The sequence below is a fragment of the Montipora foliosa genome, chromosome 7, assembly GCF_036669935.1.
Source record: "Montipora foliosa isolate CH-2021 chromosome 7, ASM3666993v2, whole genome shotgun sequence".
Lineage (NCBI taxonomy): Eukaryota > Metazoa > Cnidaria > Anthozoa > Scleractinia > Acroporidae > Montipora > Montipora foliosa.
The window spans coordinates 28,538,620-28,565,179 of NC_090875.1; the positions used below are offsets into that span (position 1 = coordinate 28,538,620).

General features: G+C 38.7%; 2 protein-coding genes across 10 annotated transcripts in view; one reads left to right on the top strand and one right to left on the bottom strand.

Moving 5' to 3' along the window:
- Positions 1-19,124, bottom strand: part of LOC138011693 (melanocortin receptor 5-like) — a 32,908-nt gene extending 13,784 nt beyond the window's left edge. Inside the window, exons 1-2 of one of the 4 annotated variants that reach the window (XM_068858823.1) lie at positions 19,030-19,124; positions 14,503-14,627 (exon numbers count right to left, since the gene is read on the bottom strand). The gene's annotated coding sequence lies outside the window, so the exon portion shown is untranslated. Of the gene's footprint in view, positions 1-11,524; positions 11,590-14,502; positions 14,628-14,723; positions 14,842-19,029 lie in introns of those variants that run through there. The other 3 variants (XM_068858820.1, XM_068858822.1, XM_068858825.1) reach the window with 3 other exon arrangements.
- LOC138011691 (beta-2 adrenergic receptor-like) lies at positions 5,489-24,835 on the top strand. 6 transcript variants are annotated; one of them, XM_068858814.1, is made up of 3 exons: positions 8,173-8,549; positions 9,018-9,073; positions 21,918-24,835. In XM_068858814.1, the coding sequence occupies exon 3, from the start codon at positions 21,968-21,970 to the stop codon at positions 22,967-22,969; it is 1,002 nt and encodes a 333-aa protein (XP_068714915.1). In that variant the 5' UTR covers positions 8,173-8,549; positions 9,018-9,073; positions 21,918-21,967; the 3' UTR covers positions 22,970-24,835. The 6 variants fall into 6 exon arrangements, with proteins under 6 accessions (XP_068714919.1, XP_068714915.1, XP_068714918.1 ...); XM_068858818.1 differs by lacking the exons at positions 8,173-8,549; positions 9,018-9,073 and adding an exon at positions 5,489-5,779; XM_068858817.1 differs by lacking the exon at positions 9,018-9,073.
- The last annotated feature ends 1,725 nt before the right edge of the window (positions 24,836-26,560 follow it).

The following is a 26,560-nucleotide window of genomic DNA, read 5'->3' on the forward strand; positions in this document are numbered from 1 at the left end:
TTTTCGTCGTAAGCTGCTCAAATTTGAGTGAAGTAAGACTGTGTCGAATGCAGCTATGTCCCGCTTATCGTGACCAAGCCATGTTCCGCTGCTTCTTTTAGGAGTACTCCACATTACTCCACTCTAAATTTTACATATGTTGAAGATCGACAGCTTTTACATAACATAGTAAAAAACCAGCTGGATATATTTGGATATAGCAGCGTTTCAGAACTTCAAACTTGCTCACTTAAAATCGCTCGCGACGAATCGCCAGCCGCAGTCAATTTTACCGACAGTAAAAAACTATTTTCAAGATTTCACCCGCTTGGGAAAATCAACAAACAACAAATACGGTCTAGTCAGGGCGCTTGTAAGTTCATCTTGATGATTTAAATGAAATACGAGTGAAGCTTGCTGTCCGAAAAAGTTTGCAAATACATGGCTTTGCATGAAAACAACACCACAGAAAAGACATAAGAATTTATGAAAATGTGAAAATTTTGCTTTGGAATGTCTTCAAAGATAACAGTCCACTGCAGTCAATAACAGATCAACGTGTTACCAACTTAAACCTATTACTTAATTACTTCAAAGCCTGGAAAAAAAGAGCTTCAACAAACATTCCACAGAAGGACAGATGTGTCAGAACACTTCATAACATGGCAAACAATTGATCTCGAGGTAATATATAGACAAGACTTAAAATGGATCACAGCAAAACAATGCAAAACTGATAAGTTATTGTAAATACCATGTCCTTGCCCCCTTAGGTATGACTATGCAAAAAAGTCATACTATTCCATGGCAACTCCTTCATATTTTGTACCAACTGAGGACAATTAAAGCAATGATTCCAGTTCCTTGCAGAATATCCTCCCGTGAGGAAAAGCAATTTGTAGCCTGTCACTACTGCTACGTTTTAATTAAGACTCCCCATCCTCTCCCAAACCCCATATTGTTTTCTTTGCCTTTGTGCAGTTTGGACACAAACAAATAAGCTAACCTGTGGCTGATCAATATCATCACATTTTGTTCCACTGTGTGAAACATAAAGTAATTAAAAACATAAGCCATGGAACATACCCTAAAAAATAACAAATTATGACTGTATTTATTGTTAGGCTTGACTAGCAACACCACACAGAGACCTTAAAAAATATAGCATGACTATTTCACACTCAAGGATCACAGGCATCTATTTTTGGGGGTCTGAGGGCTTATTAAAAAAAAATTGTGGCTGATCTTTAAGCCCTTTTACTCAATCAATTAAATATATTACATATCAATACAGTAACTCTCTGTTTCATATTGTTTTCAAGGTGTCAGTAAAAGGCCTTAATCTACTGAGTATACATACACACCGTGCAATACAATACATACTTAATTGACCGCTCCCCATAGGGGCTTTTCAGGGCCAATGAAACAATCAACGAAACAACAGAACATACATATTCCAGCACTCGGCAAGGTCCCTTTTTGACTTGTGGCTGTTTCTGCTTAGGTGGCCTCATACACCACAAGCCTTTTTGAACACATCACCACCAAGCCGGCCACTTCTGCTGAATAATTTTCAGGGTCAAGTATTTGTTAATCCCTCCTACGTGATTCAGTTTTTCATACGTGTACTATCTGGCTGTTTCTGTGATCAAAGTTTTTAATTTCACCCAGAGTTTGTTTCATTTGTTAACCTTATTTTGGGGTTGAGAGTTTGCTTGAGTTTGTAAATTTCTCCCCCTCATTCTACAGACAAACCCTCACCATTCACCAACAGTATTCCCCTCATTCACCATTCACCCACAGTATTCCCCTCAAACTACCTGCTAATTAGTGAATGTTTTAGTTAGTGGAGAGAAACCCCTTCTTGTAAGGAGGATTCTTCTATCAACAACAATTAAGAAAGCTACAAAGGTTGCTAGGTTGCTATGTATTACTATTAAATAACCAATCTTACTTTAAGTTGGACAGTTCATCTTCAATTTAATATGGCTACTTCTTGGGGCACCAGACACAAATGGTAACATAATAATTATTGTTTAACCACTGTTTGCAAGACATTATATTTTGGTGCGATATTGTTTCTTGTCGCCTGTTTCCATTATTTTATGTCATCTGTATTTCGTACACAAAGTAGATGTTTTTGCCAGACATTCAGACTCCCCTCAGAGGGTTTTTGATTCAAATGCTTCACCACTCGGCAAAATTCCAGTCTTATTGATTGAGTTATAGACCCTATAATCCCAAAAATTACATTTATCACTCTTTTGTAAAGGTCATTCAAAAAATGAGGGCGATAGCATTTATGACTTTGTAATATCTTGTCTCATTTTTCCAGTTTAAATTATTTTTTTAGATTATGCAAATTAGAAGATTTGCAATGTCACACAGTGTACACAATGTGGAAGGCAGGACTTTTATTTTCAGATAATTAATGGTAATAGGTAACAATATTTAGCTCTATTTTCTATTTTGTTTTGAAAATAGCATGTTACCATTTCTGCTTGTGAGAGCTAACCATAAATAGGCTTACAAAATTCTCTTGGCACTAACTACACAACTCTTCATACTAACTAGTAAGCTACGATGGTATGTCATTTAGCCTGAGGTGCACTCTAGTCAGCCTGTGTTCAGTAAGCTCTCAATAATGACAATAAATAACACTTTACCCAAATCCTGTGCCAATAATTTCTCTGAACATGACTGATTTCTAAAGCCATAATTAAACTTTGCATAACTATTGTACTCACAGTAAGGCACATAATTATCTCAATTATCATTCATCTACAGAAAATATTGTGGTAATCAGTGGCAGATCTAGAGCTTGAGCTAAGGGTGGGTTGCTTGCCATGCCGGCTTTTCCTCCTGTGGTAAGGTAGTTTTGAGGTAAATGCAAGCATTGTGATTGGTTCTTTCTTGGTTGGGATTTTACTATGCCGACCATTTCTTTGGAAGCGGTCATAAGCTGTGTAATAATTATTGTTTTTGAAAAACCACAAATTCAAGAAACAACCATGGCCCGAGTACCATATGATAAACTACTTTCTAACCAAGCTTGCCCAAGCCATACTGATGAATATTGCACCTTGGTCATTTTTGTATGGACCTCGCTGCGCTCACTTTTAGTTCCACAATGTTCAACCAATATTCCCCAGTATCGCCCTCCAGTTCGGTTAGCAAGAGCTTAATATTTCCAAGTTGTTACTTGTATTTTGACCTGCCTTTTGGGTCCTTCAACACACAGCACGAGTGTTAAAAATACTCACCAGAATATAAACAAAATGTGAAAAAAAAAACCATGGCTTATAACCTTTCCCATGGAAATGGCTTGTATGGCAAAGTCCTGAACAAGAAAGCACCAATCAAAACACTTGGATTTACTAAAGGTTATAGGAGAGAACCAATCAAAAACAGAGGGAAAATGTTTGTTACATTAACATCAGCTATGTGTCTGGAACATCTGAAGAATTTTTTTCCTCGTTCAAATCAAACAAGTCGTCTGTGATGTCCTGTAAAAACAATTCTTCCAATTCTTCGAGTGAGTCGCCGATCTCAACACTTGCCGCCATTTTGAAAAGGCTTTTTAGTAGACCCCAGTCTACTGCATCACACCTTTTTGCTCGGACCCGCTCGTTTCACCGCCCGGTCTCTTTCCGCCCTGGCACCATAGTTAAGAAAATATGGTAACCCATCGATGCGAGAATTTGGTTTTATAGCCATGACGTCATGAACGTCCGTACGTACGTCCGTACGTCCGTACGTCCACCAATCCATGTATGCCAATGTGACCAGTCTCATGCTAGTTTACAGCATGCATCTTTGATATTGGACATCCATCTTTAGATTAATTGACACCTGTCAAAACAAGGTATCCGCTGACCAATATCACGTGACCATATCGCGGGCTCAAGCTTAGAGCTCACCGAGGTCAGCTGTTTTTTTTTAAGTTGATCGCTGACCAGGTACTGGTTTTCGATTGGATAACAGGCTCAACCCAGGTAAACTCACCTGAACATAAGCGAGGCTTCATTTTTCGCGCGCTTTCTGTGGCTCGACGCGGGCGGGATGTAAACTTAAAACTGAGTGTTTATTTTTAATTTGCTTAGAGCTGCTTTTTTTCTCCGTATTGCAATTTTTGGCATATCTTTAGAAGCTCTGATAAGGTTACATGATGCCTGGAGGACCTATGTTTAGAACAGAAACGAAAGGACTGAGCGAAAGAGAATGACAACGACAAAACAGAATACCAGTAATAGCTCATACTTAGCACACAAATTCTTCCCTTGGGCACTAAACCGTTTGTTATTTTTACGGATGCGTTATTTAAAGTGGATGCGTATTTTAAGAAGTTGGTTTAATCAGTTCTTCCTTTGTTCAGGAATGAGAATCGAATTTTTATTGTCAACTAGAATTAATCTGTACTCTTTTGGATATAAAGAAAGAGTTGATTTGTTTGTTTGTTTTCCTCTAAAATGCGAGCGAACAAGTGCTTTTTTAATCCGTTTGCCCAACTGGTTTTCGTTGCCACGGTGCCTCGACAGTGACAAGAAAATTTTGCCCTTATGTTATAAACACGTATTCGCAATGAGTTCTCGTAAAATTAGGGGGAAATCTCACTAGCTTGTGTTTTCAGAGGTTTGTTTAAGGCACCCAAACGTTATTTAAGTGTTGGAGCAGATCGTGTTTGAAGTTCGTCCTTTCTTGGTTGCATTGCCGTAGTTTGCCGATTCTTGTTTCAATGAAATACATCAAAATGTGAATGATCTTGATTTCAGAGATAAAGTGGGATAAAGTACATCAGTAAAACTCTTTTTTGATTTTGAACTTTTATGGCTTCTAATTTTAGCATGATTACCATTCGCTGGCTATTAACAGTTGACTCTGAAATGGCTTTTTTTCCTTTTCCATTCGCTCGCTGAGGGTGTGCTTGTCTTCTTTTAAAACTCATTCGGTTCAAGAAAAAATCATTGCCAAACTGGTGAATTACAAAGTAAATTTCACTGGAAAAACCGATGTCGCACTCATCGCTTCGTGATTCATGCGATATCGGTTTTTAGCGTAAAATTTACCGTGGAATTCACTAGTTAGGCAATGAATTTTTCCATAGAAGAAAGCAAAGAAAATGATTTAATTATTAAAGCAGCAACCGGAAACATCAAAACGCGGACAATTCGAAACCTTTTATTTTCACAAACCCTACGGGAAGTAAGAATAAATAACCAGGGAGCTCCTCTTTTAGGCTTGGCTAAATCTATATATTAAAAGCATTTATATCTAAGCCGTCATCATATATTCTTTTAATTACTTAATATTTGTGAGAGGTTCTTAAAACAGTTAGATGTATTAGCCATTTAAAAGCACTCGTTAGCTTGCATAGTTAGTCGAGTGTTCATTGTAGAGTTTCTACGACGACCGGGTTCCAGCAGAGTGTTTTTTTCTTTTTCATTAGCAAAAAGATCCCGCGGCCATTTTGTAATTTCAAACCGTGGGCGGAAGTATATGTTAACGCAAACTCCTTCAAAATGAAGAAATGAAACAAAAACGTCTAGGGCGAATATGCTGTTGCCCCTAAACCAATCACGCCAGAAACGACTGCCACGGAACTGTGATCGGTGTACTACAAACAACGTCTTTTAACAGGGAAACTTGTCGTCCGTAAACTTCAGAAAAGATAACAGGTTGTTTTAATTTTTTGAAACCATTATAAATTTTAACGCGAGCGAAATCAAGGGCTTTTTTTGGGACAAAAATTACACGTTTGCACAACACAAGTGGAGTAAAATGAACGCACCGTCGACCTCAGGTTTGTCAGTTGAATAACTGTTAGGAGTTATCGACGTTAAATAGTTTACTTTATAGGCGAAATAAGGGTGCGTAGGATTGACCGTATTCCGGAATAGGAATACATGGAATAGAAGTTAGATATCCATCATTTTTACGGAGGTTCACATTAAAATTGTCAAACACCTGCTAGATACTATTTTAAACATATCTTTATTACCCCTGTTGCTTCAAAACGCCAAACATACCACGTATTCTTATACCGAAGTAGGGTCAACCGAACGCACCTCAAGTCTGAAATTAAGGAAAAAGGAATTCAAGATGTCTCCTTCGAGACCGACTTCATACGGAATGCGTAAGAGAAGACGGAAACAATCATTGCAAGAAATACGAAAACAGCGGAGACATGGGGCCTTAAAAGCTATTCAAACACATATTATAAGTATACAACAGGCCTCTTTAGCGACAAGCCGCAGGCATGGACAAGAGATCCTTTCCGAACGAAGGAAAACGTTCCGAGTGCAAAATACTGGAACAGCGGAGAGACACGTCAGCGTAAGCAAAGTTCGTCCAATGAAAAAGACCCGTTCCAGATTCCACTAGCAGCGCCGAGTTGTAAGAGAGAACATGGAACTAGTGAATCTTACACTTGCCACGAATCTCTTGTGCTTGTACTTGCGTCGCTAGTGAAAACCATGCTTTATACGTTAAATTTCTTCTCATTCGTAATTGCGTTCGACAAAGGATCCAGAGGACGCATCCTAATCGTGTCGGTTTTTAAAGGAATCAGTCCCGGGTGATGTTCCTCTGTTATCGATCTTGATGCAATACGATTTAAGCGTTTGGACGCCATCTTGGATTGGCTGACTGGCTGGCTAGTTACTATTCATCGCTTTTATTTCGATTTCGCATTGTTTTTTCTGGGAACAGACTTTCAGCATTTTAATAAGACATACGCTGTATAATTGTCTCTCTGATGGAAATCCAACCGATTTGAAAAACATTCGTTTCCTTTTTCCATGTCCCTCAGTAGTTACTCAATTGAGTAGTAAGCCTACTATATGTATGCAGATTTGTTAGCCAGGTACTATGCATGGGGAATAGTTTATTTCGTTTTGAATGATGCTAAGGGTTTTAAGAGGTAGACTCACAATATCATTTATGAAATAAGCCCGAGATTACTGACAGTTCTGCTTTACCGGTTCACACAATAGTCTGCTGCAATGCTTCCGCTCAGCTCCGTAGTCTCAAGGAAAGACCTTTGAATTGGACCACTAATAATGCATTTGGTGTTTTAATTTATCGTTACTATGCCCTAAGCATGCGAATACACCTTCAAAAAAAAAAACGTCTTGTAAAACGGACGAGAATCCCAACAAAACGTCTCAAGCTCTTTAAATCATACAATTAATTTCGCCACACTAAGGAATAAGACTCGAGCTCGTTAAGGTTACCATATGCCTTCAGGGGTTTTTTCGCATCCGAGCCGGCGATGTAGCTAGCGCGACCGGTTAAACTGCAGATACCCAGATCCCTATATCAAATTAAAGCTTATAGAGCTGGCTATCAAACCATATCAAGAATTTTGAAATGAAATGAATTCTCGAATTTTTCACGACCTCTAAATGCAAGCGTCCAAATCACCTTTCAAAGCTACAAGTCAAAGCAAATTTTGCTTTTCGCTATTTTATTTTTTTCCTCCGTTACCCCGAACCAAAGCGTGAAAAAAAAAAGGTGTCTGCGTTTTTGCACACTCAGTTGCAGCGAAAAGGTACAGAACGTTTTCGAAATAGTATTTTAAAAAATATGTATCTGTACAAAAATCGCTCTCAGAGAAAAAATATTTTAAAATAAAAAAATTCCACGTTCTTGTTGTTTATATGTTAATCTAGCCACTGTCAAAATTTTTGGGCAATCGGACAAATTCCATTTGAGTTTTAGCTCTTTAAAGTGTCCGCTTCAAGTGAAAAATCTGATTCGAGAAAACAGCGCTAAGACTCAATCAAACGGGTAATTTTTACTTCGGATCCGTCCAAAACGTAAAACCGCCGTTTCTCTGCCAACATTTAATCTCTCTTAATAATTTCTTTTTTACATCAGATATCCCATTTCGATCACTACTTTAACCAAAAAATCCAAATTTGAAGAAAATTGCCGATCTGAAGGTATACGGAAACCTTAAGTCGGACAATTAAGCTGAGATATTCAGGAACTGTTTAAATTAGGAACACCTTCAATGACAAAAGACAAAATTTAAAGGAGGGAATGGACAATTAATTAAAATTTATGCCTCACTTTATTCCGCCTTGCCAACTCAAGTGGAAAAACATAGTAATGAATTGAACTAAACCAAAAGAGAACACCTGCAAATTGACGCGTCTCTCTCATCATTAGACTTGTCACTACAAGATGATATTGTTATAAATGAATGGAATTCGGCGAGTCTTTTCACGGGAATAAACGAGCCCAACAAATCGACCTGATCCCAAATGACTGGTTTCATAGCTAAGTTGGTAGAGAATTGCACCGGCATCGCATTCGATTCCTGTTGGAGCCAACTAAATTTTCAAGTGTCTGTCTGAGGATCACTTTCCTCTTTCATTGTTATCATTATAGTAGAAGAAGAAAACGATTTTGCATAAACGTGCCCCAAGTATATGAAACTGAAAAACCATACGAAGAATTTCCTGTTGACCACAGGAAAAGGGTGAAAGTAGAGGTGCTCGAACGCCGGCCAAAAGAAAATTAACGAACAAAAACGGAACGAAAACGGAAACGTGGACGGATGAAAGGTTTGTGATAACGTAAAAAAGGTTGGTGCAGATGGGTTTTATAATCAAATTTTTTTTTAAAAAAAAACCACTTTTTTCTATGCTGAACCTTGCTTACGTTGACAACGTTAAAAGGTTGCACTGCACGAACAATTACCTATAGATAAAACAAAAGAAAGCTTTTTAAAAAGTTTAGATGAGGCTTACCACCGTTGGTTACCACTGTTTCAGATACCTCTCAACGATTAAGAAAATCTCTCTTATTTTGTTAGCGATAGTGAATTTATTGCATAATGATTCAAGGAACACCATGCAGACCGGTGATTACCTCGGCAAGGGACTTTTTATCACACCAGTTGTATTTTATAGTTGAACTCCAAAGTGTTTTCTGGATAGAGATAGCAAGTATAGATTTTGTTTCTCGAAAACTTCGGTAAACACAACTGTAAGAAAGGAAAGTTCTGCTCATACCTCAATCTTATAATCTAGGAATCAACCAAGATGTTTTGATCGCGGATGAAACGAAGAAAACGGACCTTCGCGAGGTAAGATGCTCGTTAGGAAAGCGAATGTTTGGGCTTTCAGATTCAGTCTCGTACTCTTGTATTGCAAGCATAACAAGTTGCAGTTACGAACTATTTAAACAAGCGAACTTCTGCCGGCCATTTTCAATTGGAAGAACAAAAACATGGATGTCGTTCGAGCCAACATTTACGAGGTTGAGGTCCATTTATTGTGAGATGAAAATACTGTAGCGGGGGACTGTCTTTTCGCTTTTCGCTTAAAAAATTAACATCTTTAAAAAAACGTCTTATCCTACCAACAATTTTAGCTAAAACGTAAAAACTATTGGCAGCTGCTTTTTAAAAACGGTAATTACAAATTCAGTTTTTTCCATAAATGTGCAAAGATTGTCTACGCCCACCAAACCAAACCTTTGAAAGGGATTCAGTCGGCTAGTTTGGTATTCTCACGGTTAGATTGGGTCTAGCATGAAATGGAGGCTAATGCGGGGGGAATAATTTGCATGTGAAAAGATTCTCCCGTATTAGTCTCGATTTCATGCTCGATCGAATCCAACCGTTTGAATACGAGACTAGCCCAACTTGCGAATCGAGGTAATCACATGTCCCTTAAAGTTAAGTAATTTTAAAGCTGGAAGTTTCTTTCGGAGAAGTGGTGTTGCAAAAAAACGTTCTAAAAACGTGTGCTTAGGAGCTTAAGAAACGAACACTTCGACGGGAAACAACGACGCTAGAAAACAGCAATATCATTGGTTAAAGAAGGAAAAAAATTTCTTGCTGCACGTGCAGTACGCATTTTAGCACGTGCTTTTGCGGCAATCTTCACAAAGACGCCGTGAAATCACCAAATTTGATGTTTTAGGGACACCGTGAGAGTACAGACCTTACATTATATATATTTTTAATCTGAAACGCGGCGCTCGTATCAAATATTTACTTTAAGCAAGGATACTTTGCTCACACTATAAGACGTGAACGAGATGGAACAAATGCGAAAGGTAAAAGACAGTGGAAAGTTAATTTTGAGGTGGCATTTTCGTCGAAGTCACCGTCGTAGATTTCAAAGTCCCCATTTTCCTCTAAAGAGGACAGAAAGCTTCAAAAGCCTCTCATTAGCTGGAGACAAGTGTCATATTCACTCTGGGCTTGAAGTTGAAACATGAAGATTTTGAGATAAACTAAGAATAAAGCCAGGATCCGAGCCAGGATTCGAGCCAGGATCCGAGCTAGGATCCGAGCCAGGATTCAAGACCTAACCGAGACCTAACCCAACCTAACCGAGACCTACCCTAACCCTAACTAGACCTAACTAGACTAGAAGCTACCTAAATAGACCTAACCTAACCGATTCGAGAGCTAACCTAACCGAGAGATTCGAGAATAAATAGCGGGGAAAGCTCATCTTAGCTCGAATCCTGGCTAGAATCCTGGCTCGGATCCTAGCTCGAATCCTGGCTCGAAGTTTAGGTATCCTCGAAAATCTTCTACTGGCAAAAGCAATGTTTATAATTCAGATTAAAATCTTATGGCCAAGTCATTAAACTTCTTCATATGAAAAATCGAAAAAATTGTGTGTCGGTCGTACGACGTCAAACAGAGGACAAGAGACAAAAACGGGATGGCCCGGGAGGATTATAATCAAATGCTGTAATTGAAACGGAAGGCAGCTGTCGTTTTTGGAGTACACTTTGCAGGGCTTAAGAAATTATGTGCAATAACAACAAACGTATCCTCACGGGACACACAAAGACTTCTAATGATTCTTATAAGCATGGATTCTATGTGGAAACTTCTGAGCCCTTGAAAACAAATTAAAACAAGTCGAAAATTTTCGTTGAAAGCGGTAGACACGAAGACGGCTGCACTTAATGGATCGCCAAAACTTATGTTTCGACACTCACTTGTCTACGCACGTTAAAAAAAAAAAAGTTAAGCGACCTTTTATGCCGAATAATGCTTTTTTTTTACAAAAAAACATTTTACCACCGAACATAAATTGATTAAGAACAGTGGTTAAAAGATGAATTCTTAACATTAATCATCTAAAAAATACAAAAATACCAAAGATACAAAGAAAGCAACCATTAAAATACCCTGTTAATAAAACAAAAAAAAATTTCCGGCAAAATCGGCTTTGAGCAGGGTGTGATTGAGTGTATCTAAATTTTCGCTGTTAACGTAAAGGTTTAATTAATACACGGCCATGTATGAAAAATAAACATTTATAACCAACAGTAAATTCCCTTTTGGTTTTTGTAGTTTTATAGCAAATGTCGATTAGATCTTAACTTAAATTACTCATTTGTTTATTAACATACGCTAAATTGTTTTTGACGCATGAACACACTGGCGCGTTCGATTGACCGTATTCCGGAATAGGAATACATGGAATAGAAGGTAGAAATCCTTCGTTTTTACGGAGATTCACATTAAAATTATCAAACACTTGCTAAAATGCTATTTTAAACATACCTTTATTATCCTTGTTGCTTCAAAAGCGCCAGACATACCGTTTTGAATCATCACTCCACGTATTCCGGAATACGGTCAATCGAACGCACCCTTAGTAAGACCTCAAAAATTAATTCGCAAAAAGCCACAATGATCTCATCTTGAGTATAGATCTTGTTTTTTGAAGGGGATAACTGGAGCCATACTAATGGTCTTTTGCGTATAATTTGCACTCTTTTAGCTAAAAGAGCCCATATTTATTCATTTCTTTTCTAAAAAATAAAAGAATCAGTCAAATTTTTAAAAGCACTAAACTCAGTATACAATTGCAAGGCAAAGACATTCAGTTTAAAAGTAAGGATTTTTGAGTCGACAAATTGAACAACGGCTTATAACCCAATAGTTGATTATCACCTCCAGAGACCAAAGTCTTGGTGAAACCTCGCAGGTTTTGTTAATTATAATATGCTAACATCTACACAAAGATAGGTTCCGAAAAAGGAGTCAGTTAAAAGAAAGACCTAGCAAATGGTTGCGATGAAACATCCTTGGTCCTCTTGAAAATTTAAGCAATTAGCCTAGGATTTTTGTTTGCCGCTATTTCCGATGTAGTTTCTATTGTAAACGAGAATGCTTGAGCCATTAGCAAAATGCAAATCATAAAAATGGATTTCCACAAGATAATTGAAATAGTTAATTTAACGAGCTGGAAAAGATGAGACAACGAATTTCAGCCTAAGACAAACCGTTGATGAGCGCAGTATCTTAACGCAAAAGATTGTCGCTTTTCTCTTCTTCAAGGGGTCACATCGGAATAAAAGGTAAAAAAAGACTATTTTCTTTCACATGTTTTAAAAGCTCAACCAATGTGGGTTCATTTTCCTTGTCCTTTAGTTATAATTACGCATAAAAATGCTCTCCCTCAATACGAACACAAAATAGTGATTTTAAAAATTCATGGCAATTTCTTCATTCGAAGGTATTCACCCTTAACAAATCTTTGCTCCGTTTATCGTTATTACATATAATTATTAGGATCACAAAATGATGTGACATAATGTAGGGTTTATCGAGAGCTTTTTCTAATGTGACGTTTCGTCAAATGCGCCTTTCAACATTTCTCAATACTTGCAGGACATCTACAAAGTTGTACGTTCTCGTTCGGACATGCAGAAGATCAATAATCGTGCGCACGTGCAGAAAGCATTTTTGTATGTTTCTTTGGCGTCAGCAAAACAACTACAAGAAAATTAAGCAAATTTAAAATTTTGGCAGCGTAAGAAGACAACAGCGAATCGCTAAAGGCCTGGCTAAACGCTCGCAACATTTCAACGCAACATCTTGCAACACTGTTGCATGATCTTGCAACATCTGTTCATGAACGGGGTGGCCAAACGAACGCAACATTTTCACCATCTTCAACGCAACATGTCAATGTTCATGTGCCCCTGGCCCCTGGCGCGCAAGAAGTGGACCTAACGCGCATGCCTTAGCGCAACAATGTTGCGTGAGTACAACATCGTGTAACATCCAAAATGTTGCGCGAAAAAATTGACCGTTTCAAATTTGATCCAACATCATCCAACATGTTGCAACTTTAGTGCAACATTATGCAACAGGGTGGCCAAACGTATGCAACATGTTGTGCCCAACAATGTTGCAAGATACAAGGAAGGGTTACGTTTTTGCAAACGTTGCATGTCAGATGGAGCTATCTTGCCAGCTCGGGATTTCTCGCTTGGTCCCGCAAGATCAAAGATCATTTTTTTTAGTGTTTTTTTCCATCTAATAAATCCTTTATTTACCAAGCTTGTGCGCTCAGGATGGCTGGATATTGGCTTCGTTCTTTCTTTGCGTGTTAATGGATCTCGGGCCATAAACATGCAAAAAAAGAACTTGGCCAATATGCAGCCATCTGGACCTCGCGCTTGGTCAATAAGTAAACCCATATTTCTTTCCCACATTTTCCGATCAAGGTCTTAAGCCGGCGTCTATATCTTTAATTTCTAATTTGCACAATACCAATTTGACAAAACAAACAAGCACTCAGCCTGAAATCCTCTTGAATCCTTTCCCTATCGAGAGGTCTTCGTTACAACATCTTAAAGGATTAATTTTTGCTTGGTAAATATTAGTCTAAGAACAGCTTAAAAATCTACTTTGTATTCATATCTTTCATTACAGTATCCAGCATTTTCACTTTTCAACTTGATACATTTTTTCAATTTCCTGAAGTTCTTTTCAGCTGTCATAGCCCACAACGCCCTTTTGTCAACGATTATGGTTTCAAATGCATTTTGAATCGTTCGTTCGGAGGCAAACAGATGACACTTTAAGTAATGGTCCGGCTAAGAAGCAGGCAGCCCAGCGGCAAAAGTACTTAGAAGCTGCTGCTCCAATCGAGGCATCTGATTGGCTAATATCGGAAAATGTCGAAAAAAGATGAGAAAAAAATGAAAAAAAAGCCTTTTTTGGATTTCTTCTTCCCCATGCCCTTGATCTCTGTCTCTCGGCCAAATTTGGGCATTGTTCTATGCGCCATTCGCCAATCGGCAAATGGCGCATAGAATCTTGACGATATTTACAAACATAGTTTTTGAAGGCATAATGATTTGTTCTACGAAACAGAATCTAATTTTTTAGACGGCAAGTCGATTACATTTTTCATTGAAATTCAAATTTCGCGCTTTTAGCTGCTTACACCAATGAGAACAGCCGAACTTAATTTGATTAAAAATGTTGGCACATTTTAATTAACCGACGCTATTGCCGCGGGCTATTGTTTTTCTGCCTGCTTCTTAGCCGGACCATTACTTAAAATTACGTAGGAAAGTAAGTTGCCTTATTTTCACGCTCTGACCTTGAACAGCACTTTTGTACAAACGTAATATCCACAGCAACGTCATATCCTTGGGCTAAACTCGTAGTCACCAATTATCTCTCCTCTTCAAGGCATAACATTATTAATAATAAAAAAAAAGAAACTGCTTAAGTCTTACCTCTGCCATCTCTTTTGTCTGTATCTTTTACTCGCCGGACAGCTGTTGACGTTCACTTGCCTAGCCCGACTTGATTAGCCTTTACCAAAAAGGGGACATGTGTAAGCTTAAAAGCTTTGTTGAGACTAATAGATCGAAACAAGCTTAAATTACTTAAGGTTAAACAATTGTGAGTTTGCAAAAAGCAAACTTCAGCTTGGCGAACACACGTTATTTCTCACTTGTTTGCTGTGATAAACGCAAGCGAAGCTTGAATGATTTCATTTCGATGAAGGTTCAGAAATCATGACTTTGTCAAAGTCCATGTTTGTTCGACTTAAGCAATAGAGGACCTTTTCCGTGTTTCCATACCCTCATCTAGACACTAGGGAGAGTTGGGAGAATTCGAGACAGTTATGCAACGTCGAGGGTTTGCATAACTGTCGAAAATTCTCCCAACTTCCCCGAGTGTTTAGATGAGGCTACGGAAACACGGAAAAAAAGTCTTCTATTGCTTTTATAAAATATTTCTGAAAGATAATTCAACAAACGAAGGAAACAAATGAAGGAAAATTCTTGATTGAAACAAATTTTCTTGATACACGCTCATACTTCCTACCAGCCAATCAAAACAAGCGTCTGACGGCATATAACCAATCAAAATTCGTGTGACGTCACAGCCGTGTTTCCGTACTTTCATCTAAACACAGCTATTGACCAATGAGAGTACGCCTACTATCCTAATTTTATAAATATTCATTGTTGTGGTGCTAGCACTTATGGTAATGAAATAAGTAAGTATAAAATTCGATAAATTAAGTATCCATTTCGTAAGCTTGTGATTCCAATTTTTGAGTCCAGTAGGTAAAACAACTCGGTTATTGTTTAAAGTATAAATATATAGTATTTTATGTCGCTTGTTTTAATTTTGGATAAAGGAAGAGTTTCTAGAGACACTGTGATGTTGCGTAGGTGGAAAAGTCAGAAACACTGAAATCGATTGAGTTGATATGGTAAATTGACCATCGTAAAGAAATTTGAAAGCTGACGTTTCGACCAATAGCCCTTCGATTCGTTAAAGCGAATAGTATGGAATGATAGTGTATCAAACCGCAATTAGACTAAGAAAGCTAGACGGTTTATGAAAGCGCATGAAACTAACAATTTATACGTTAAGAAGAGAGGCTAATAAATAATGCACAAGGCAAATAAAGGAATAATGACACCTAGAACTGAAATGAAAACAATTAAAATGCCGCATCCATCATGGAGTGCATTGCTGACTGGACCTTTTCCACACCAATCAATCATCATGACCTTGCTTTAAAAATAGCATGTTTTACTGGACGAAACAAACCGATATCAGTCATTTCAAACTAGTCTACGAGTACGTAGTAATTGCTACTTTTCATAAAACTTTTTATATCTCCAGCAGTCTTTGTTATCCCGATAGCAAAATACGAGGATTTTCATAAATAATTACTCGATTGATACACCTGGTCATAGTTAACTATGACCTGGCTGAAAAACAAACGACTCCATTAAGGTTACGGTATACCTTCAGATCGGCAATTTTCTTCAAATTTGGATTTTTTTGGTTAAAGTAGTGATCGAAATAGGATATCTAAGGTAAAAAAAGAAATCATTCAAAAAGATTAAATATCGGCGGAGAAATGGCGGTTTTACGTTTTGGACGGAAGTAAAAATTACCTGTTTGATTGACAGTCTTAGCGTTGTTTTCTCGAATCAGATTTTTCTTTAAAGAGCTAAAACTCAAATGGAATATGTCCGATTGCCACAAATTTTTGACAGTGGCTAGATTAACATATAAACAACAAGGAAGTGTCTGCAATTTTTTTTATTTCAAAATATTTTATCTCTGAGAGCGATTTTTGTACGAACACTTCACAATTTTAAAATACTATTTCGAAAACGTTCTGTAACTTTTCGCTGCAACTGAGTACGGCAAAACGCAGACACCTTTTTTAGCGCTTTGGGTCGGGAAAATGGAGAAACAAAATAAAATAGCGAAAAGCAAAAAGGTGATTCGGACGCTCGCATTTAGAGGTCGTGAAAAATTCGAGAATTCATTTAATTTAAAAATTCTTGATATGGCTTGATAGCCAGCTCTATAAGCTTTAATTTGATGTAAGGGTTTAGGTATCTACAGTTTAAACCGGATGCGCTTCATCGGTCGGACGCGAGACACCCCTGAAGGCATACGGTAACCTTAAGTACCTCCTGCTTTTGTGATTCGAGAATGTTAATGTAAAACGGGTAATTATTCAATGCGCTGCTCAAAAGTTATCAAACCAAAATAACTTCCTCTGGAAACAAAGAGGGCAAAAAAAAAACCCGATTCTCGTCCGACTCCTTTGAACTTCGATTCTAGATCTTTACCATTGTAAGGAGAGGCTCGTTTGGGAATTCTTCAAGTTAATATCGTAAGTATCGATCGTGATGTGATAATTTCGACACGATATTCCGGTGCGACTAGGGTTTTTGTTTTCCGTCATTATTACTCAGTTATATTTTTTTGATTATATTTCAACCCGTATCACGAAAAAGACAGTTACTATATCAATTCGATGCCACAGAAGCACGATCTGACGAAGGGGAAACACGACCTAGCCTGGAAATTTAAGGTTACGGTAGACCTTAACGGGTGTCCTTTGCGAAACTTTTCTTTTAGCGCGCTTTGTTAAGTAAGCGCAACAGCCTTAAATTATACATTTATACTGAAAGGTTATGATATGAAGAGCAAGGCCCAAGAAACTTGAGCGACCGATGTCTCTCAGATCGAATTTATCGGGTATCAAATTTTAATGCAAAGGGCAGCCTTCTGTCATTCACAAGGCGTTTATCCTCAAAACCATGGGAGGCTTTTTTGATATCCCGATTGGTTGCTCAGAAAAACTTGAGTCCAAGTTTTGCATCATCGCGCCCAACAATTTGATCGACAGTTAGCACCACAAACGCAGTCAAAAGTATCATTCTTAATAACTTTAAATTACTCCAAAATAATCCCGAGACTGGTAGAATCTTTTCGCAACCTCCACTTATTTCATTCAAACGCGACAAAAACGTAGGCAACTTTTTAGTTAGAAGCGCGCTCAAAACTAACGAGCAACCCGGCACTTTCAAATGCGCACGCTCACGATGCAAAACTTGTCATTTCATTGTTAACACTACCAAGATATTGGGACCTAAGCGATCTGTTAAGATCACCGATCGTTTCACATGTACCCCCGCAAATGTCATTTACTGCATAACCTGTACGTTGTGCAATAAATTATTTATCGGCGTGACAGGTAGACGACTAGGCGACCGATTCCGCGAACACCTTCGCGATGTTGAGAAGAATGACAAAGATGCATCTTAGTCAGTCGCTCGTCACTTTAATCTCCCTAACCACTCCAAAAAAACACATGGCTATCTGCGGCCTTTCCCTACATCTAGGTACGACGGAAAGCCGCAAGAATCTGGAACAAACATTCATCTTCCAAATCGGCACCTTAATCCTCACGGTATTAACGAACGCTTTTCATTTAACTAATATATTCCTATTTTTCACGTTGCCATGTTACCACCAATACCGTAGCTCCTACTCTACTATAAAAACTACACATAACCCACAATTCCTCGATTCGCTCTGACGAAGGGCTAACGCTCGAGACGTCAGCTTTTAGAATCTCTGTACGGTGGCCAATTTACATTATCAACTCCGTTGATAAAACCAAATTTTTGTATACTACTTCCCCACCGAAGCACCACCACAGTTTCTTTAGAAACTACCCTCTTCATTCATTCGTTGCAGTTTATACCCTATCAATTCACTTAAGAGTATAAATTTGCGGAAAAACGAACTAGGTTTTTTTCGCTCGGCAAAGTTTTACGCTGTATCCACTCGACTAATAAGACAAGCCGCTGTTTGAAATTCCAATTTTTGAAAAAAAAAACAAAAAAAACCAAAACAACAAAAACACACAAAAAAACCCGTGTTTACCGAGAGGTATTCACCTCAATAGCCAACAGCTATACCCATTGTCAAATTTGCATCCAGACCTCAATACTGTATATAAGCACTCGGAAACGGTGTTCCACTTTCCACTATTTTTGCCAGCCGAGTTTTCTGTTATGGAGATGCACTTCAGTATACCACAAGGATGGGAATATTCGGTTACATGATATTCACGAGGTGTTCACTACAACAACGACAACAAGTAAAAACCCTGATTGTTATGAGAGGTGTGGCGAATGTAATTCATTTACGCTTTTCTGTCCAATTGTTTCGTCGAAAAATCTTAACTTCCCACGTTGCAGCAATTTAAGTTCATTTGCCAATATGCAGAAAATCGGAATAAATTAATAAGTGCAAGCTTACAAATAAAAAAACCTCAATTCGAATAAATGTCCTACTTTACCAATAAAATCATCGTTAGGTGGCAACAAGATGAATAGAAGCACCAACTACTACTTCACAAGAGAAATAAAGAGCACAAAGTTAAATTTTTGAAAATTATTTAACGCATTCCGTTTCAATTTCACCTTTTTTTGTCCATCAACACACAACGTTGAATTCGCTTATGGCGTGATATTCTCCAGATTTCAAGGATGATGTTTCATAAAATTTTATGTCGCAATATACTTTATCTTGTGTCCCAAAGAAAATCCCTAAAGACTGGAGAAAAACAGCGTGAAGTTCCTCATGATAATTACTCAGAATCTGTCATCAGGCTTCATTTTTGCATGTCAGTCTATATTGTCGCCAGCTGGCGGTTTACTTCAACTTGTGGAACGAAAATAAACAGGTCGTGATGACCCACTATTTGGTATGATCTACATTCTAAGGCAGACGTTTCGAGTGCAAACTTAGGTTTCATTATGTGATGAAAAAGACAATTTTACAACAATCGATCACGGTATAGTGGTTTGTATGCAGATAAATTCAAACTGTTTTTGTCTATGGGAAGGTAACCAGGTGGTGTGCAAAGCTCTGGAGCCATTATATTAGAAACTCTTTTGAACAGCTCCAAGGATACAGGTAAGCAACAAAGTTCTGTGAACCATGAGAAAATGTTCTGCAAAAGCAACAGCGACATGTTTCTTCAGCTCCTTGTCGAAACTTGGCTAGTAGACTCTCAGATCACGGAGAAAAACGAATCATGAAAACCATTCTCCCTCGTTTCTTCCAAAATTACAAAGTTCCAGAAAAAGTAGGAAGACGAAATGACGTAAGCTACCGCTGCCGAATTGTCTTTGTGAGCGTTACTGACAATAGCGAATGAAGCGGCGAACCGTTGGGTTAGCTCAGAGTTGAAAATCCCTCGTGGCTTCGCCTCGTCGAAGCTTAGCGTCTTTTCCCGCCTTTAATATGAAAGACAAACTCAAACTCCCTGTCTAATAAGGCGCGAAAAGGTTAAAATTGTGCGATTTATACGCTAACTTTACGTCGTATATAATTTCCGACCAACTGACTACATGCGAAACCACCCTTTTGTTTATGTATCTTAAATTTCTCGGCATGAACATAATTGGCGAATTCAGTGATGAAGAATATCACTGATCAAATAATTTGTGTTCCTTTCAACTCTGCCACAAATAATTGCGCGGACAAGTTGATCATCATCATGTCGCTTTCCATGCCGCCAGGAGCACCCAACGAAAACATACTTCAAAACCCCTTAAAAGTAGCGTTGATAAACGTATTTTAGTATTTAAACGGTAGATATATGCACATCAGTTATCCCCTAACATTTTCTCATCTGTTCGGATTTCCTAGTTGAAAGTCTAGTGATCCGAAAATTATAGGGATCAAAAGTTACCTTTTAGAAAATTTCAGCCAAAAAAAAGGCTCCCGAAAATTCTAGATGACCTTTTTAGGGTAAAAATCCGTTAAAACTGATCAATTATACCATTTTTTAGATGTTCGAAAATCCTAGGACAGGCAGACAAGCAAGAAATTTTACAACAAATGTTCCGAACATTCTAGATCTCAAATCGTCTTCCGAAAAGATATTTTCCGAAAATTGACGTTGGATGCCCCTGATGCCGCGAGCGTAATCCGTCAGAAACGCATCAGAAACTCATCGAGCTTCATGCAGCCAGCTTAAAGCATGTTTGGCCGGACTTGAGGTGACATTAAAAATCATTAAAATGTCTGTGCTTGGTTTCAGCCGTAAGATTGATCGCGATTCCAGCATCGGCAATCTCTTAATCGGGCAAAAAGAAATCTAAACCGAAAACTTATCGAGCGACAAAATATAAAGAACTCAGAGAAACCAGCGAGTCGATTTCGTAATGGACGGCTTGCCAATCATGCTTGACGATTTCTCAGCTCCGAATGATGTAAAATGAAACATGACAGGAACGAAGACAAAAATTGTAAAATTCTGTCATTACAATTTAAAAAAGTGATAAAATTGGTCGCAACGAGAGGTCTCCAGTCCACAAGAGGCTTAATAAAAATGTGTTAAAAACATAAAAGACAACATAACGAACCGGCCACTAAAGCGTGTTTGTCACTTGTGCGATAAGGACAAGCTTAAGCACAAGGATGAGCTAGCGACGTTTACACAGTGAGACAAGCCGGTGAAAGTTGGGCATACGCCGCAAGCATAGTAACGTCCGAGAAGATCCACAATAGTAACTAAGATTCAAGATGGTGTGCGAACAGTCGTGCTTGTAAGGCAAACTCATGCCTTTTCTCACTTGTGCAATAAACACAACCGTGAGATAAGAAAATTCTTTTGGTATCGACAAGTTCCAATTTAAACAATTCCCGCACGGGCGTAGCCAGGATTTTTCAAAGGTGGGGTCACACTGTGTCAAACAGAGGGTACTCACATTTTTGCAACCTGAATATTGTAGGTTGTTTGCATAAAAAAAGGCTTACAAGGGGGGGTCACGGGCACCCCAGGACTCCCCCCCCCCCCCTAGCTACACCCTTGTCCCGTAATTTTATTTTTTAAAGTCTGTACTGTGGATAAACCACAAAAGAACCAAGATAATTATAAAGGTATATTCATTTTCTTTAATCGGAAATTCTAAATTAACATTTAGGACAATCCTTTTCAAACTTTTTCAAATTCTGGAAATACCCCAGTCGGACACATCTAAAATGTCGCGGCTTCAGCCTCTATATTTCGATAAAAGGTTTCTACACTTTATGGTTAAATGGTTAAATGGCTGCCAACTGCGAATGTTTTGACTTCCCTGGCTACTACACCAACGCAAAATGCCTCTTAGCAAAAGGAAATTATCGCCCTAACTTGGAGTGGCAAATGTTTTTAAACCACAAAAAAAAAAAATAAAAATAAGAGTAATTGCTCTCTTACTATTATTTATGCAGGAAACTTGTCTTGAAGTAAGGTTGATGCTTATATTAAAGGCAAGAATGATCTTATCTCAATTTACATGATTTTTATTTCCTCCAGGGCCGCGAATGGGCTCCGAAGACTGACAAGCGTAAATTTAATAAGTCAACATGTCCAACAACTCAACTTCAATCATCCAGCCAGACGAATTCGAAGAAACGGATCTCTTCGAAAGCAAAGCTATCGCCCAGCTAGTTCCAATAGCCATATTAATCATAATAGCCAATGGCCTGGTGCTAATTTTATTTGCAAAACGAAGAAAGCTTCGAACCCCACCAAATTACGTTCTGTTCAGCCTGGCCATCTGTGACCTTACAAGTGGCATCATCAATATTCCACTGTTCATCATTGTTGCGTTCACAGCAATTATAACATCTTTTAAGTGGCTCTTCTACTTGTCTAAACTCGTGAACGTTCTTAATAATTTGACAGCCATATCAGCTTGCTACCACATTTTGGTCGCGACCACAGAGAAGTACTTATCAATAATTTCGCCAGTGACACATCGAATGATTCGCAAATGGACAGTTGAGGCGGTTTTGGGGATAGTTTGGCTTGTCTCTGCCATGGTGGCTTTCTTTCCCTTTGCTTGGATCACTAGCAAAGCGGACAGAGCCTATCAAACAGGGCACGTTATATTCTGCCTTGTGGTAGTTTTCCTTCTACCATACTCGTTCATGATATACGCATTTGTGGCCATCTTTCGACGGGTTTCTACAAAAGGCAAGAGGAGAAGTCAAGCAATCAGCGGTCCCCATCACAGCCGTCAAGCTGCTCTCGAGAAAAAGTGCCTGATCTTGTTCGTCTGCATGGCAATGATTTATCTCGTGTGCTGGTTACCATGGTTTATTCTGATGCTTCTGTACGCGGTGTATGACAAGCTGGATGACCTGGAGATTGAGATTCCGTCGCAAGTGTTTGTGTTGGTGAGATATGCTACCTCTATCATCAATCCCATTCTCTACACTTTCTTCAGGCGGGATTTCAGAATGGCACTGAAATCCTTGTTTCGCGGTGGGAAGCGACCCGGTTCTTCGCAAACAGAGAAGTGCAGCGAAAGCAAAAAGCTAGCGGGGAATGACAGTGACAACACAGCGGATAACTTTGTGTGACTTTGGCCTTCAAGGATTTCGACGGCGACTTTAATAAATGCAATGACGATGAAGATGACGAAAGGATCAGGAAATAAAAAAATCACGATATTCCCTGAATTCCCTTTTGTTTCAACTCGTTTTGCCAGAACTATTCCCTGCTAGCAGAGTTTTCTTTTCTTTTTGCGTTCGCTGGGCTGAAGAGTACGAGAAAAGAGACCCGCTACCATGAATCGAAACTTGCTTTGATCCAACCGCCGTCCACGATCTCGGACCGGCTGACTGTGACTTGAGCCTGCTGTGTCCCACGCATTCCTTTCCAATAATTCCGCTGATATTAAGTGAGCCCGCGCAACATGAGGCATCACGTGAGGATTCGGTCGCTAAGTAACCGCCGCGCATGCTCAACACTGTGAATTTCGACCCATGGCAGATGCCTCTTTTCTCGTACTCGTCAGCCCAGCGAACGCAAAAGAAGAGAGACCTTTTGCGAGCAGGGAAGACAATGGAGAAACAAATCCGCTTTCCCGGGACGAAAACTGGTAGGACAAAGTTGATGTTTGCAGGAACCTGAAAATTATTCGTGGTATCATCACGCCGTCCACAGAACCAACACGACGCCGACTTGCTTAATTGCGCTTTCGTTCCATTCGACATTAGATATTTAAGACACATTCATAACACAAGAGAGAAACGTGTTAGAAATAGAGCCCGAAGCCAGAGTATTAATACGCCATTAATAAACGAGAGAGCCAGATATGCTTCTTAGCAAACTGAAGGAAAAAGAAGTTAAACAATAAACCAAACTGTGATTACACTTGATTCTAGTTTAAAAATTAAAGTTATAGTTATCGCTTACATATTTTACTGATGAACGCACTGCAGATAAACTACCAGAAGAGTTCACAGTGGCTGGAAATAATCTCTGAATTTGTCTACAATCTAAGATGTAAATTAATTGCGCAGCGAAGGGGAGCTTTCATTCCAAGTTTGAGGACCTTGAACGCGGGTTGCACGCTAGCTACTTTAAAACATTCCTGTTTTAGCCTTAAAAGCGACTTCAACTGGTGCGAGACTAGGATTTCGCGTTCTCAGTTGAGCATGCGCACTTGAAAAAATAATGACTTTCAAATTCGAATGCATTTGATCAGAATTGAATTCGTTTTATTCGTCTTCTGGTGTTAAGATCGGTAATACGCCTCAATATGTTGACGACCGATCTTAATTTTCAAAAAGTATTTTAAATAAGAGACGTCTGTCTACGGCTTTATACAGCACCTTACATACATAACGCTTTGGCGGTCGTCTCTGAAACGACTGCCGGAAATACGTATGCGTTCACAGGCCAAACAAAGTGCTTCCTTAACAAACGCTGTGATTGGTCCAGAACGCGTACCTCAAGGCACTGAGCATTGTGTTGGCAACGGTTACGTTTAATAATTGACTAAGTTGCGTTGGTACAATAATGCGCAGTTGCAAGTACGCAGACTGGCTCACGTAGGCGTGCATTAATTCAAAACACTGTACTGACGATACTGAACAGCAAAGAAATATTCACGCGAGGAAGTCACGAGAGAACGAAAGAGGAAGTGAAAACCATCAGCCGTTTTCTACGCTAAATATAACACAAGCCTCAGGATATTCAAGTATTGTCATCTAAATGTCGTTGCTATCGATACAAAGGGTGTTTTCTGTTCTCTTTAAGGTGGCTCAAACCAGTTTCGAGGGTGATGTAGCAGCTGATCCAAAGATTACTCGCCATTGGTTTGCAACCCTTACCCCAAACAATAGCAAAAACAATAGAAAGAATGACATGTCATTGTTTCGTGCAAGGGTTGCAAACCAATGGCGAGTAATCTTTGGATCAGCTGCTACACGAGTTTCGAAGCTTTCAAATAACGTTCATGTTAGAAGGTCTGGCACTACAACGTGTATCACGTGTTAGCAATTTTATGGTACCATAAGAAACATAAATTATTGCTGAACAAGGTGCGGTCATTATTGTTACGTAATAAATCACCGTGGCAACGGGAAAGACCTGTAATAACACCCTTTATTTTGTCTTTAGTTGCACATCCATAAAAACAAACCCGGTGACCCCCACTTTTTTTGCTGGAAAGTGATCAGAAGGCCAAGATGAAACTTTCTGCAAAGTTTAAAAAAATTCTGTTCAGCGGATTCAGAGCCACCTTACACATATGTGATTTTTTAAAGTCAAATGGGATTTTTAGAAAATTTAAGGATTTTTACGCGATAATGCTCAGAAAAAGAGATGTAGGTGATAGCATACAAACAAATTTAAGGGGTTTCAAGAAGCTTCTCCCACTGTTTCCAAGTGGGCTCTTGCCATTCAAATACCACTGGTCAGTGGTTTAGCCTATAAGTTTTGTTCCCAAAGGCCTGGAAGCACAGGACCCTCAACATTTTGCGTGCAGTTTGATCACAGGTCACAAGAATCCCGCATTTTATGCAAATAATGTGATTATTTCGAAAAAATTTGGGATGAATCGGAGTTTTTAGAATAAATTTCGAGATTTTTAGAGATAAAATTTGGTTTTATAGACATTTTTTGGAGAATTTCCGGACAGATTTTTAGACCATTTTTTAGGCTTTTTGTGTCTAGAGCTACTATGCCACACAAAATTACGTAATTTCATGACACCCTAAATACCCAAAAAGCAGAATGAAACATTGCAACAACCGCTTAAAACCCTTGAACAACATAACAAAATACAGCAAAAGGAAAGAGAAACACAAATGGACACAAATGGACAAGATTGAAACGGATTGCATTTGGGTAATTTTGAAAACAGTCGGCCGACGTTTTTCAAGTTCATGAGTTCATGGCAAATTGCCTGGATATTTAAGGCCGTTTTTGCTCAGAACCGTCTTGTTTGCGGTGTAACGATAATTTCTTTAGTAAAGGAATCGCACATTACAATTTTCGAGTTTTAAACTCGTCATAAACTTAAAATGCCCACTAAACACTCTAAAATAGCGTGACATAGCCCCTTTAAAAAAACAGTTATGAGAACAAAGGTATGTATTTTGTATTCAAACACAAGTAATGAATAGTGCGTGGCAAGATGCTTCTCCCTCCTAAGACCATTTGCTAAGGACACCCGACTAATCAGGAAAAAAAACCACCCGGAAGAAAATCATTTCCCATTGGTATTAGATAGCGGATTAGTGCCGAAAAGAAAAAATTACTTTCCTGAGCTGATCACACCTTTCCCTTCTGAAGTAGTATTGTTGCCATCTGGTATGCAAGCCTCGTTTGGATTGCAAATCTGACAATCTTGCATCCCTTCGTATAACTCTGATTTAACATATAAATGCGTTCCTCCAAAATTTGTAGTTCTATTAGTGATTTTGCAAGCCACACTCTGAGGCAAAGTCTTCTCCATAGTTGTCACAGCATAGTCACGCTAGAAAAGAAGACAAAAAATAGCTAAAAAAAAAGTGCGTAAACGAAGTGTCGTTGATCTTAACTGATTTAACTGCTAAATTTGTTTCGCTTTCTTCCTTCAAGGATGTCATGTTTTGAAAATTAAAATTCTCAGAGGTCTCTTTTGCTAATTGTGACTGTTTTTCCGTAAAGGACCACCGCCG

What these genes read in the sequence shown, in the direction of transcription:
- LOC138011691 (XM_068858818.1), top strand. Translation starts at nt 21,968, where the DNA reads ATGTCCAACAACTCAACTTCAATCATCCAGCCAGACGAATTCGAAGAA.